Source organism: Cryptotermes secundus, unplaced genomic scaffold (genome assembly GCF_002891405.2).
Source record: "Cryptotermes secundus unplaced genomic scaffold, Csec_1.0 scaffold791, whole genome shotgun sequence".
Taxonomy (NCBI): Eukaryota; Metazoa; Arthropoda; class Insecta; order Blattodea; family Kalotermitidae; genus Cryptotermes; species Cryptotermes secundus.
Window position 1 is genome coordinate 559,558 of NW_019734323.1, and position 14,240 is coordinate 573,797.

The 14,240-nt window shown below is 42.3% G+C and overlaps 1 protein-coding gene across 3 annotated transcripts in view; it reads right to left on the reverse strand.

Moving 5' to 3' along the window:
• The window catches only part of LOC111868663 (protein tramtrack, alpha isoform), a 158,041-nt gene that overhangs the window by 122,262 nt on the left and 21,539 nt on the right, over positions 1-14,240 (reverse strand). The window contains exon 3 of one of the 3 annotated variants that reach the window (XM_023859531.2): positions 9,479-9,628. In XM_023859531.2, coding sequence (XP_023715299.1) covers positions 9,479-9,628 — 150 coding nt within the window. Of the gene's footprint in view, positions 1-2,593; positions 3,498-9,478; positions 9,629-14,240 lie in introns of those variants that run through there. The other 2 variants (XM_023859532.2, XM_023859534.2) reach the window with 2 other exon arrangements.

The window sequence follows — 14,240 nt, forward strand, 5'->3', positions numbered from 1 at the left end:
TAGATCTGCACTTTGTATCAGTACTAAAGATTAACATGTTGCAGACATTCAACTATAATTAGATGGTACTGCCTCAACAATGTAGGAATATAGGGTGTACTGCTATGGCATGAGGCGGAAACTTGGTTTCAGCCTTGGGCAGTACACAACAGTATTCCAGGCAGAAGTATATGCAATTAAGGCATGAATTAAGGAGAAACTAGATAGGAACTACAGAAATAGGAACATTTACATTCTAGCTGACTGCCAGGCTGCACTTAAAACGCTTGACAAACACCAGATCAACTCAAAATTGGTCTGGGATTGCCACCAAACCCTCTTGGAACTGGCCAAACATAACACGGTACAACTGATATGGGTGCTGGGGCATGAGGGTATTGCTGGGAACGAAACAGCAGATCAATTGGCTAAGATTGGAGCTGAACATCCGTTCACAGGACCTGAAACAGCCTGTGGCATCTCTATGGGAGTTGCCAGAAAGGCAATCAGGGACTAGACAAATATGAATCACACGAAATACTGGGGATCCTTGACTGGACTCTGACAAGCAAAGGGACTCATACAAGGACCCTCTGCTAAAAGAGCGAAGGAACTGTTGAAGTTAAACAGGAACCAGCTACAATGGGTGGTGGGACTACTTACAGGACACTGTCACCTTAAAGGACACCTCTTCAAACTGGGGCTAAGTAATATTCGAGGAAAATGAAACAGGCACACATATCCTGTGTGAATGTGAGGCCCTAACTTATTTAAGATTATGTCACTTGGGTCAATACTTTATGGAATCAAGTGACTATTTCGACGTCCCCTGCTCTTCATTCGAAGAGCAGGATTGCTGAGGGGATAATCAAAAGGGGAAGCACAATAGATCACTGCAGGTCGCAGTGCAAGGGCCGACAATTCCCACCCCATATACATTAATTCAATCATTCATTCATTCATTCATGTAGGAACATATATATGTCTAGGAGCAATAAGTGATTTCGCAACATTGCAAACCAAATTATATCTCGAACTCTATTGGAGCTACAATATGCCATTAATGATGTCAACTACTTAGTGTCCACTATGGCTTTCCTATTCTTCAACATATTTGCTTATTTCCTTCCTGCATCATCAGCATAGGTCAAAAACTGATGTGTCCCACTGAACACCAATCCTTCATTGTTTCTCGGACCTCCCAAATTGCATATATTAAAGCAAAGTTGACACCCAACAGCAAAAATGTATCACCCTGTTTTACAACATGCTAAATAGGAAACACATCAGACATGTTTCTACCTATACAGATTTTACTGTAGGTTTAATGTAAACACATTTTTAATAGCCTAACTAATTACATGGGTATATCGAAGTCAATGAGAATGTAAGTACTCCTCAATTTATGCAAGTGTGTTCTGAAGAAAAGTTTCATAGGGTGAAACCAAATAAATAAAACATTATTTCTCCTTCTAAACAAGCATTCCTCCTCCACCACCCACACATCTTCATGCATGTAATCAAATTCATGTTGGACAAATCCACGTTGTAGGAGGGTTTGCTTAATTCCAGTCTGCATTACACAATAACTTCATGTACATTCAATAGCTAACAGAAGTAAGTCTTCTACCTATTCAGAAACTGTTGCAGTCTGCATCAGAACACCACTCTCATCCTTTAACAAGTCTGTTTAGTTTGGTAATCTTTCTTAAATTCATCTGTGCTTCGATATAGGTACCTAATACTCATCTTTCTGCTTGTTCTAAGTGGTTTCTGTCTTCCACATATTCCCTTTTCTGTCCCTGAAATGTTTACTGGTGCCCTACACTTTATATAAACTGTTTTAATAGTTTATTCAATGATGGTGTCAGCAACCCAGACCATGCAGTGTACGACGATTGTAGGATTACGGAATAATGAAATGGAAACTGTGTGGAAAGAAACATTCATGGCCTAATTTACCTGGAGAAAACCATGACTAACCTCAACTAGCCTAATTTAAGACATTGGCCTGGCAACTACCTGAAGAAAACCACAACTAACCTCAACCAGGATAGTCGGTTTCTCGGCTGACATTCAAACTAGCCACCCAAAATTCAAGCAAAAAGCACTACCATTTGGGCCAGTTCATTTGGTGGTTGTGTGGTAAAGAAATTCTAAAGCCAAAAATATTGGTGACATTACCATCATGTTCCTAAAGACACCTGATCATCACTTCCATGCCATAAGACTTCACAGAATTAGGCAAATGCTCAGTGCTTTACTACAAAATTTTGCACAGATACAGATGCCAGTTACTGACATACAGTAATCACATACTGATCTAAATTTAAAAAAATAAATATTTCTGAACTTTTAATATTATGTGATGCACACCGTATGGCATTACTGTGTCAATGGTGGAACTCCTCATAATGTTTATATCAGCTTCAACAATACCAAACTCTTACCCAGTAATATGATGGGAACAAAGTTCAAATACATTTGGTTGGTAACATCTTGCAAACTAGACAAAATGTGTAGAGAATGCCAGTAATATCACAGGTAGGCCCCCTGCATCTCGACATGCATACCATGTGTCAACTAGATGAAATTATATTCCAAGACAGCTCACCTCCAGTGACGAGATAGCCCTCTTCATCTACTAGCTCCTTAAACTGCGATATGATGGAAAATGCAGATGGCTTCTTAGAACCAACAAAATATCCGGCACTCCTGTTACTCCGCTGCAAATCTAAATTATGTCTGTGTTTCCAATGAGAAAGCCACGAGTCTGACGCTTCAAAGCTCCCACCCTGACTGGTCAGCAAACCTGCCTCACTTCCTGAAGCTTTATTCTCATCAACAATTAAAGTAGCTCTTTCCTTCAACATTCTTGTCGTGACTGGTATACCAGCTATTCTTTGTGACTCATAAAATCTCACCAATGACACATCTAACATATCAGAGTACCGAGTACGCCGGGTCCGCTTTCGATCTGGCATTTCTTGCCATCTCTGGATAATGTCACTTTCACGGGACTTTATCCGTGATACTGCTGACTGTGATATTCCAAACTCAGATGCCACTTGGATCTGATTTCTAGTTTCTAAGGCCTCCAGCACCCTTACTTTCTGATCCAACGTAAGTTCATTTCGTTTTGCCATTCAAAAACTTCGTAGTAATTAATTATTACAGAGAAACGTAATTGGACAAGATTGCACCAAGAAATACAACAGATCAAAATACAAATATAACTGCAGAGCAGTTATACCTACAAGTTGTTGCGAATTATTTACGAAACGCACAATGAATATAATTTCCTAACGTTTTACGAAACATTGCACATTCATATAACTCGCATGCTAGCAATGTACAGGCCTGCCAAGTGCAACATAACCTAACCAACACACCAACGCTGAAACCTGAGTCCACTCAGCAACAAACTGCTATGAAATCAGATATGTCCTTCAATGCCTTATATATTCTTAATAATAGTTCGTATATGCTAATGAATACAGACTCCTGCTGCTCTCGTAAAGGAACTAAAAAATCAATGTCACCCGAATGACAACCATCTACGACCATCGACCCATTCGTTTTAACCCACAAGAAAAAGGATTGTTGACAGGTCAGACCTTACTGCAAAAGTCCTAATTTCAACTATGCACTAGTAAGACTATTCAGCAAACTTATTTAATACGTACTCCACTCAAACAGAAAGACAGACCATTATCACAATGGAATACTTGCACTCAGTAATACCAACCTCATAAATAAGTATCTCTTAAGAATCACATTCCTTAAAGTCACTCTAATCAGCTGCCTAAAGTAACTTGTCTTCTTGTTATGGACAATATGTCTACTTTTCGAAAACTCTAAAGTTAAAGTATGCATACGAAGGCGATTCAATCACGTGCACCGTTGATAAAAATTCCCAGTGCTAAAGCCGTTCATGACTTCATACGTAACGTAAATGTTGGCCATGCTTCCTCCGGAGTTAAACGTCACAACATGCTTCTATATTTACAAATAAAAAAAAACGAAAACTCATGAAAATTGAGTGAAAACAGATTAGTGTCTTGATAAGACACGAAAAATGATCCCACCAAAACACACTTACGGTGGCCTGTAACAAGGCCGAACATAGCCTAGTTCGGCTAACGGAATAAATAGCTCTGTATTTCCGTAAATTAATACTACACCACGTGATATCACACTGTCATCATTTACGTTCAAACTTCACTTTCGGATATTTAAAAGAAACCGAACACCTTGCACAGCACCTTAAGACAGGCCAGAAACAACTGTCTTGACAAGCTTGCTTCATTTTCAGGGTAGATGGGTACGCTAAAGATGGAAACATCACGTTCCACTGAAACGTCGGTAACGATCTACCCGACTACATGGCGTCACATTCGAGAAGACAACAGTCTCATACTCTAGTCACCAGTCGCGAGATCCTCAAAGAGCGCACGCATCTTGACAAGATTTAAGCCTTTCACAGTGGCAAATATTTAGATTGTGATTTTATGGGTTATGCACTGTGGCCCTGTATGTGCATAAATAATTCGAAGGAATACGTTAGCTCCATCTTCAGGGAGTTGGTAGCCAACTACCAGACTATAATGTCATAATACAGACGACCATAAATTAAAGAGGACATATTATGACCTACTTGCTAAGTAATCTCAGGTCAGTTCGTATGTTTGTGGACAAAGTGGAACTGCGGTTAGTTCTCTGGAAGTACTTTGGTCTTCCCCTCTAATTATCATAAAAAACGCTCAATTTTCTCATCTACCATCCAAGGCTGGCACATGGGCCATTCACGGCCTAAGTGCCAAAGGGACTTGCATTCGACATGTGCTCGGTTTGAATCTCGACAGGAGCACCGGCTATTTAATGTCTCTCAGCCTCTCTGTAGAATTACGGGATAATACCTTAGATTAGACCACGACCGCTTCCTTCTACATACTTTCTAATACTCCATCCACCAATCATTCTACCATCCGACGCTGTACAGACGGAACAAAGAACTACACAATTACAAATTACTGTTTCAAGAACACAGATAAAACGAACTAAGTCCATGAAGCAGAGTTCTTCTTGAGAAGGTAACAGTTGCCCAGCTAGTAAGGAAATTCCCGCACATGTTAACGCCGAGGTTCATTACAATGTTCACAACACATACGAAACAATCACAAATTTTCTTGCCTTTATAAGATCTTCCATGAGAATTCGATCAATTGTGTGACAGACAGGAATTGAACCAACGGCTGCGTGCGGCCGCCCCATAGCTCAAGCGGTTAGTCGCTAGCTTCCCACCGCGGCGGCCCGGGTTCGATCCCGGGGTCTGTTCAAATGGGATTTGTGGTAGACAAAGTGGCGCTGGGCGGGTTTTCTCCGAGTACTTCGGTTTCCCCTGCCAATCTTCATTCCACCAAATTATCCACCATCATTATCACCCGGAGCAGGCTACAATAGGCCAATCAGTGGCCGCCGTGCCGAGTGGACCCAGCTGGACTCCACCCCCCACTAAGCGAATTAATTAAAACGGCTGCGTTACAGTCAATCTTTCATGCCGGCATCATTCTCTCCAATAAGTGTAGAAACCACTGACAAAACGATGCAGCTTATTATGTCTTCGCGAAGAAGGACTGGGGGGAGGGGGAGAGGAGGATTCATTTTCGGACGGTCATACTTTTTGCTCAGTTCACTTTACCTTTTCCCTTGTAACAAAACCGATACACGTCGAAATGACCCCTAATTTATATTACTTCAACTGATGTGTAGGGGTGCACGAGGTAGCGTAGTTGGTTGAGGCACTATGCTACAAGCTGGAATGTTGCGGATTCGATTCCCGAATGAGGTCATTGGATTTTTCAATTGACCTAATCCTTCCAGCCGCACTGTGACCCTGGGGTCGACTCAGCCCTTAACAGAAATGAGTATCAAGAACCTTCCTTGGGTGAAGGGCAGCCGGCCGGCCGGCCGGCGCGTAAGGCTAACAACCTCACCGCCATCTGTGAGCCGTTACCTAGAAAATATGGAGCCTCACGTCTCAGAACCCTATTGGCTTCCAGGGCCTTTTAACAGGGATGGTTTTTACCTTTGCGGTTGTGTAGCATTTCCAGCTGTTCAGGTTAACTACATATGAACACCTGCTTCAGTTCAAAATGTTCAGCCCTCACCGTTTAGCCCATTCATTTATTCTTGGTTTCTTTAACGACGCTCCCCATAGCTCAGGGTAATTAGCGAATAATGAACTTGATATGTAAGTTTTGAGGTTTTCACGGCGATGACTACGAAGAAAGTCGTCTTCTGGGATCTGGCGCCGTGTATTCTTCGTTTTAACCGACGTTTCGGAGGAACATATTGCCTCCATCTCCAGGGTAGTTGAGTAGTTGAGACAGCTGTAGCAGCTGCTACAGCTATCTCTATTCGCACGCAACTCAACTACCCTGGAGATGGAGGCGATATGTTCCTCCGAAACGTCGGTTAAAACGAAGAATACACGGCGCCAGATCCCAGAAGACGACTTTCTTCAATGAACTTGATAGGTTGCAGAAGAAATAGGCCGTGGCATAATTTGACAAACTATAGCAACATCTCCTTGGAGACAATACGAAAAACTATGAAAATCCTCAATATGCACATTCCATCCCGGGGACGGAATATGAATCGGTGTGTGCCTCATATAATGCGGAGGCATTAACCTCTCGAGCACGTTTGGTTGTGCAGCAAGACTGTGCAACGAACATCAACATCGGCCGACCTGCTCATGACGCTATTAATTTGGCCACCGATGGAGAAGTGTAACGACGGGTGCCACAATTTAAAGAGTAAAAATCTCATGTTTTAGTCTTACACGCCCAAAACTTTCAGTTGGCCTTTTAAGAAAGATATTCTTGTGATTTCGCAGTACAGTTCAAGTAAATTACTGCAGGCCAGTGAAAAGTCTGTTTAAAGCCGTTACATCAAATTCGAAAATTGTGCTCTTCCAAATTCCAAACAAAACTCTGGCTTCATTAAGTCCTGAAGTCGCATTTCAAATAATTCTTATCAAAAAGAAACCTTCAAAATAGTATGTATGAGTTGATCAACAAATGTTAAATAAAGCCACTTCAATACTAGTGGGGGTGGGGGGAAGATGCTGGTAAAATGTTCCATGCTTTTGTCACTTCAACTTCACATTTTCCGGTGCAAAAACCTTCTAATATTTTAAGATTACATTTCTTCAATAGGCTACCATTCTTAGCTCAACAAACTATTCACATCAAACTGAGGTAACCTGAAATTTAATTAATTCCACTTCAAAATTAGTTAAATCAGCTTAATCGAACACTTCGAGCTTCAAATTTTCCAGATGTATAGCTTCGGGACACTTCTAGATGCATACAATCCGCAAACCTTCCTTCATTGGGGTACACAGAAAGCCCACCTACTCTGCAACCAGGATGCGCCATGCTTTGTGCAGGCAACCTTACGGAATCAAACGTGCTGTGACAAGTAAGTTAAAGGTTCCTATCACAGTACGAATAACGGAAATAGAGAGTGATTCTAAATTATTGTTAGGTTTCCTTGGCTTTCTCTTGAACAGTTGCCATTTTGAGGTATGATGTCATATTTTCTCCCAGACATCAATGCGGCGAGTACAGTGTTTCCAAACAAAACTTTACTGTTTCGAAACCACTATTATAATGGGTGTCCTGAATGTTAAAATATATAATACATACAATGTTTACAATGCAAAAATAGATACAAAATCCGAAGTTTTCACAGCTACAGCGGATGTTTTCATATATAAATTTTTTTAAAGACTTTTGTTATTTAGTTAGAATTTATAAACCAAATAGGTTCGTGTCCTCTCTTCTATCGCCTCTCCTGACGGGGGCCGAACTTGTGCCGCCTGTCTTTCTTAAGAAGAAGATTCTTTGATGTCCTTAAAAACAACACAGCGCGCCACAAGTTCGGCCCCCGTCAGGAGAGGCGATAGAAGAGAGGACACGAACCTATTTGGTTTATAAATTCTAACTAAATAACAAAAGTCTTTTAAAAAAATTAATATATCAAGGCAGCCGCTGTAATTGTGAAAACTTTGGATTTTGTATCTATTTGTATATTGTAAACATTGTATGTATATACATTTTAACATTCAGAACACCCGCTGTAATAGTGGTTTCCAAACTGTATCGATGTCCCTCTGATGATGGTCTCTAAGGACCGAAACATGTCAGGGCGTTAAGAATTGAAGTAAGAAAAACTTCACCAGTCACACTGGACGGAATTGTTTTATCTTTTATAATATTGTTAGTGTGACGGACAAGAATGAAACAAATAAAAAACATTTTAGTTACACTTTCATATTCCGTAAGCGGTTTTATTTTGTTTTCCTGGTTTGAAAATTACAGGCCACGGAAACAAACGACAATAATTTAGAATCACATTTTATATTGGAAACGTATTCCACTTACTGGGATTTCAGGGTCTCACGGCGGTGATTATGAATAGTACGATCTCCTGGGTTGCAACACCGGGTAGTTAAGAGAGAGACCGACGTTTCGAGGGAGTATATTGCCCCTATCTTCATTGTCAAAGCGTAAGACACGCGTTACAACCCAGAAGGCCGTCTTCTTCAGAATCTTTTCTAATGATGACGTAACAGCCTACGTCACATGACACCCTCGTTCCCGTAATATCTAGAAGTCCTCAAATCTTGCATAACACGCTTCCATTTCTGTCAATAACACGGCGTTTTATAATTCTGAAATGGACACACTCGCAAGATAAAAGGCTGGCTGGCTGACTGCATGACGTCAGATTGGAATGATGGAAAAAACACGCGGAGGATCAGCTGCGACAGTCAGAAACAAATTGGGAGGAGACATCGATCTTTGTGGCACAGCTGCGTGACGGTTGCCAAGCAACGCATTCATGCTGTTTCACGTACACGGACATAACACTACAAGCCGCACCCTCATAGGTTCACAAGTAAAATAAAATTCCGTTAGTGATTCTGTTGCTATTGTACCAAAAATATTTATCTGAAACAAAATACTGCGTATCAGCAATTTTCTCGGCGTGCCAACAGTTCGTCGTTGCAGACTTCGAGTTCCAGTAGAGGGAGTCTTGCGGTATAGACTCCACTTCAAAACTGATGGACGGCTCGCTGCCGCGGGATCTGGCGACTAAGTCCCCCGCACTCAGGTCAGTCGCGAGCAAAACGTCGACTGAGGAGGACAGCGGGGTTACTGCCTTATTCTGGCACTAGAGGCGGAAAAATAAAATATTTAGTGAAGCCATCCATATGTACAAAATAATGTTAACTGTTGGGACTTGGTTCTAATTTGAATTGTTTTATCAAACCACGTCTTTCCTAGAAATTCAGGCAGCTCGCAGTTATCTGACTGGGAAGCTTGTCCACATTTTCCACATTACTCGCAGGATCGTCTTTCGCGGTGTCGCTCGTGATTTTGGCCGAGGTCAGACTGACAGTTGTGAGGGCCCCGGGGCACCTTACCTGTCCAGTTAGCCGCAGACTTCATGACACTGCGCTGCGGGTAGACGCCCACGAAGGCGGCGTCTGCAGAGGACGGGCCAGCAACAACTCTCTCCTGTGTGTCCGATATCTCCGTCTTCACATCCACCGCCGCCTCCTCAACCCTTGGGGCTGCAACAGATCGGAACAGCATTCAACTTGGAAAAATTCTGCCCTCCATCCGTTCCACAACCTCAGATCTGGGAATTCCAAGTACTGGTAAACAGGTACTCGCCTTCTCTGAGTGGACAAAGCCCCAACGGAATGGTTAACCAGAAAAATTATTCTCTTTTTTCCTAAATGTCTCCCACTCCTCTCATGAGTTTTCCTACCACTTTTTCAGTAAATTTCAGGTGTTCAAGCTCAGTATTCAGTTTGGAAGAAGACATTTTTATTGGAAAGTTCTATTATTTGGCAGTTCTCTACTTTGGAGGTTAGTTACAAACTCCAGCTATTATTTTTCAACAATTATATATTACATTTCATAATAACTTGAACAAATAGAATAGAATAGAATCTGAATACCCTCCCTCTACAAAAGAAAAATATTGTGAATTGATCACAACAGTTTTGTATTTATGTGAACTAGAATGACTTTCAAAAATAATTTTTATGAATATTGACTTCCAAATTTTCCGACTCTTTAAAAAATTATCAATATGGCATTCATAAATTTAAAAAGCCAAACTGACAAAAATTGTTTGTTCCCATGGACCATTTTCTTTGGTTTATACTCAAAAGTACAGATACATTATCATATAGACACCCATGTTGATAAAGTACATATTCATTTTAAATACTACATTTATTATAATTAAACAAAATTAGGGGAGGCACAGAAGTGAATGAAATTCAGAAGTGGGCTAGGAGCAAAGAAAGGTTGAGAACCATTGCTCTAACTCACTCACTCACCAAAGAACTCACTCCCCTCCACTCCGTCCCACTGCACTACACTAATTGAACTGAACTTAACTCGGCCGCTCGAGTGATACAGCCTCAGAGCGGACCATACAGGAAACACAGCTTCCAACAGTGCCTCCATTGTTGCGTGGGATCCACTGCCTGGCAACGGCTCCAGTACTGCTGCGTATTTACGAAGCTGTTGCCTATCAATGGGTCTATATGCCATGTTGTCGTTGTTTCTATCATTAGCATCATCATTATTTCAGATGCGCAGGCCATGACATGGCATACCGTCCCCTATTAATATCGCGCTTAGTTCGGACGATGGCATAAAAAATCAAGTTTCAAGGTGTTCCATAGAGACAAGCAACATTATGTTCAGGTGCTCGGGAAAACTGCAGAAGTCTGCGAGGCACTGCTGAAGCTCATCGGTTCTGAACCGCTGAGACATGCCCAAAGGTTGTACGTCAAGACTTACAAAGAAGTATGTGGCATATATTTCATACAATACCAAATGTAAGTAGAAAGAGCATAAGAAGGTCATGCAAAACTTTCTCTGTGTATGAAGTTTGTTCAATATGAGAAGTCTCTGTATATTGTGTTCAGTTTGAGATAGAAACTCACGTCGCTACTGAGGAAGGGATACGTGAGAATTGCCGGACACAAAGCGGTTGGCCTCCTGCGGCCAGTCATTTTGCTGGTAGGAATATCAGTACGGGGATTCTGTGAAATGTTGCGTTTCCTTTAGTTCTGGGTTAAAAATATCTGTTATTGAAAATTATGAAGCGTCTGTCACTATCGTAAACCCTCGCTAATCTGGGTGTTGGTAAATCCGGATCGAAAACAGCTGAGTTACATACTTTAAAAGACTCAAGGCATTTAGGAAGGCAGATGAGCCATTTGCCTAATCAGACAAAACTTTACAGTTTCTTCAAACCCGCATTATTTCGTTCAAAAAACAAGTACAACTTCTGAGTCTTCTATCGATGAATAAACGTACGGTCTTTTTATAGGCTCTGCAGTGATATTTTTATTTATTTTCATCAAACCTACTTACAACATTAAATGTTCCATTTATTTGTGTTCTAATATCTTTTACGGCTGCCTTTTGCTGCACTAATCCGGATTATCGCTTATCCGGATAACCTCCCCCAATTACTCCAGATTACCGAGGGTTTACTGTATTTATTTTGTAGCTGAAGGCCAAATCACTCAATAACTGACTGTTATAGTTAATCAAGTTCCGACGGAAAGAAATGTATCTGCTGCTTAGTATGGAACTGGGCAATGACCACTAGGATACTCTGCTGTCAGCTAAAGATTGAGAAAAATCCCTCCGTTAATCCACTCCCTTGTGCGTGCGTGCGCGCGCGTGTGCGTGTAAAATCAGATTTTACCGAATATGCACATCTTCAGGAATGTAAGTCTCTTCTTGAATACTAAATTCTGATTTGGAGCATACTTTATTTTTTCTTTGCCTTTCTTCTGTTTACTATAATTCTGAAAAGGAATGACGAATTACAAAATATTTTAAGTAACTTCCTTTTCAATTAGCAGAACGAAGCAGGTAACTCACCTCGTCTCTCTTAAGACGAATGGTTCTTATAAGAAGTAATTCTTTTTACCATGTATGCAACAGTACAGCAGCAAATAACCAACGATTTATGTTGTCATTGAAATTTCGATATTTATTTTGACCCTGGTGGATCTTAATTATATCACATGCTTGTCCATTTCTTCGTACGAGGATGAATCCAAATTCGCTGCTCCAGTATTCTCTACAAACCACCATACTGTCACCACACTGCCACAGCGTTCGACGTCTCGCAGACAAAACTGAGGCCAGAACCCGACGGATTCCTATGCCCACTGTGAGCATGACCGCCAGTCAAGGCGTTGTGTCTTGTCTATCCAGCGCGGTTCCGGGCTTCAAGTAAGACACGCCACGATTGGAAGGCATCCACAGGAATCGGGAAATGCAGCCGTACATACACACACACACACACACAGTTATTGCGACAGTCTGGGAGTGCTGCGGTTATCAGCTACAGAGATAACTGTGTGTATGTGTGCAGGGACTGCGCCAGCCAGGAGCCATCCAAATTTGTTCTAGAAACTTAACTGCAATTCTTAGCGATCGCTATCGACATATACAGGCAAAAGGCAAAGCTATCCTTGTAACAGGCCGTGGAAGCCCAAAGTGTTTTGAGACGTCAAGGCTCCCGCATTTTCTAGACAATCGGCTCACTGATGGCGGTGCGGTTGTCAGCCTTACATGCCGGTCTCTCTTTGCTCCCTGGAAGATTCCTGGTACTCATTTCTGTTAGAGGCTGAGTCGACCCAAGAGCCATAGTGCGGCTGGAAGGATTAAGTCAATTGAAAAATCCAGTGACCTCATAAGGAATAGAAACCGGGACCTCCCGGCTTGTAGTACAGTGCCTCAACCAACTATGCTACCGCGTGCCTTCCACGTATACATAATGGAACGAAATTTGTGCATAAACCCTCCACAGTGATATCCCCTGTCAATAAAAAAAACAAAATTCTAAAATACTGTACAACGTATCTCCTTTGACGTTTAATTTTCAAGATACGCATCACCGTCAAATGACGCCAGACATGAAATGCCTCACACCATTGCTGCCTCGTAGTTGCAATAGGTGTCCATTTTCAAGGCAGACGGCAGCGTGCCGTACGGCATTTTTCTGAACACGCCTCAACAAGTTCGCTTTGACCGTTGTCACGGCTGACTGCACAGGCGAGCTCCTTCCGATCTTGCCACACAGAAAATAAGCCATCGGAGTTAGATCCGGAGACCGAGGAGGCCATGCAATCGGCCCCCGACGTGCGGGGTATGTCGCATTCAGCCAAGTCTTTCCCACAGTGCGCTGGAGCTCCGTCATGGTGCAAACCAAAAACTCTGCCCCACAGCTACAGACACATCTTCAAGCAACCCTGACAGAATGGTTCCCAGGATATAGCTGAGCTGACAGCCTGTCAGGTAGCAGGTAAGGACGAACTACATGCCCCTGACGATTCCAACCCAAACGCCGACGCTGAAGCGGATGTTCGAAGATAGCATCAGGACTGTCCCGTGTCCAGAGGTGAAGGTGAACAGACCTTCCTTCACACATAATGCATGCTTCGTCTGTCCGCATAACGTTGCGTAAATACATCCTATCCGTAATTTGTTGATGTCATAACCACTTGCAAACTTGCGTCCGCAGACGGCGATCGTCTGGAAACAGATATGCACTACCCAAGAAGTGGTATGGATGCCATTGATCGTCATGAAGTACTTTGACGACTCTCGGTTGGGATAACCCAAATTCTCGTGAGATATCGCGTGAGATTCTCGACGGATCTCTTTCCAGAGCTACAGTTATGGCATGGGGGGGAGGAAGGTAGAGTAGTTATTTGAGGCACTATGCTACAAGCCGGAATGTCGTGGGTTCGATTCTCGATGATGTTATTGGATTTTTCAAATGACCTAATTCTTCCAGCCGCACTATGGTCCTGCGGGTCGGCTCAGCCTCTAACAGAAATGAATACTAGGACTACTCATGGGGGTAAAGAGCGACCGGCGCGTAAGGTTGACCTCACCGCCATCTGTGAGCCGACTATCTACAAAATATGGGGAACCTCGACGTCTCACAGCCCTATGGGCCTCCATGGCCTGTCACAGGGATAGGTTTACCTTTTTCTTCAGTTATGACATCTTCAGTGGCTGGTGTCTGGGTATTCGATCACAACTGACCCCTATTGTGCGCTGTCTTGATCACACACGACAACGCGCTATGTAGCGTCCTGATAAACAGCACTGCTCAGATGTTAGCTAATT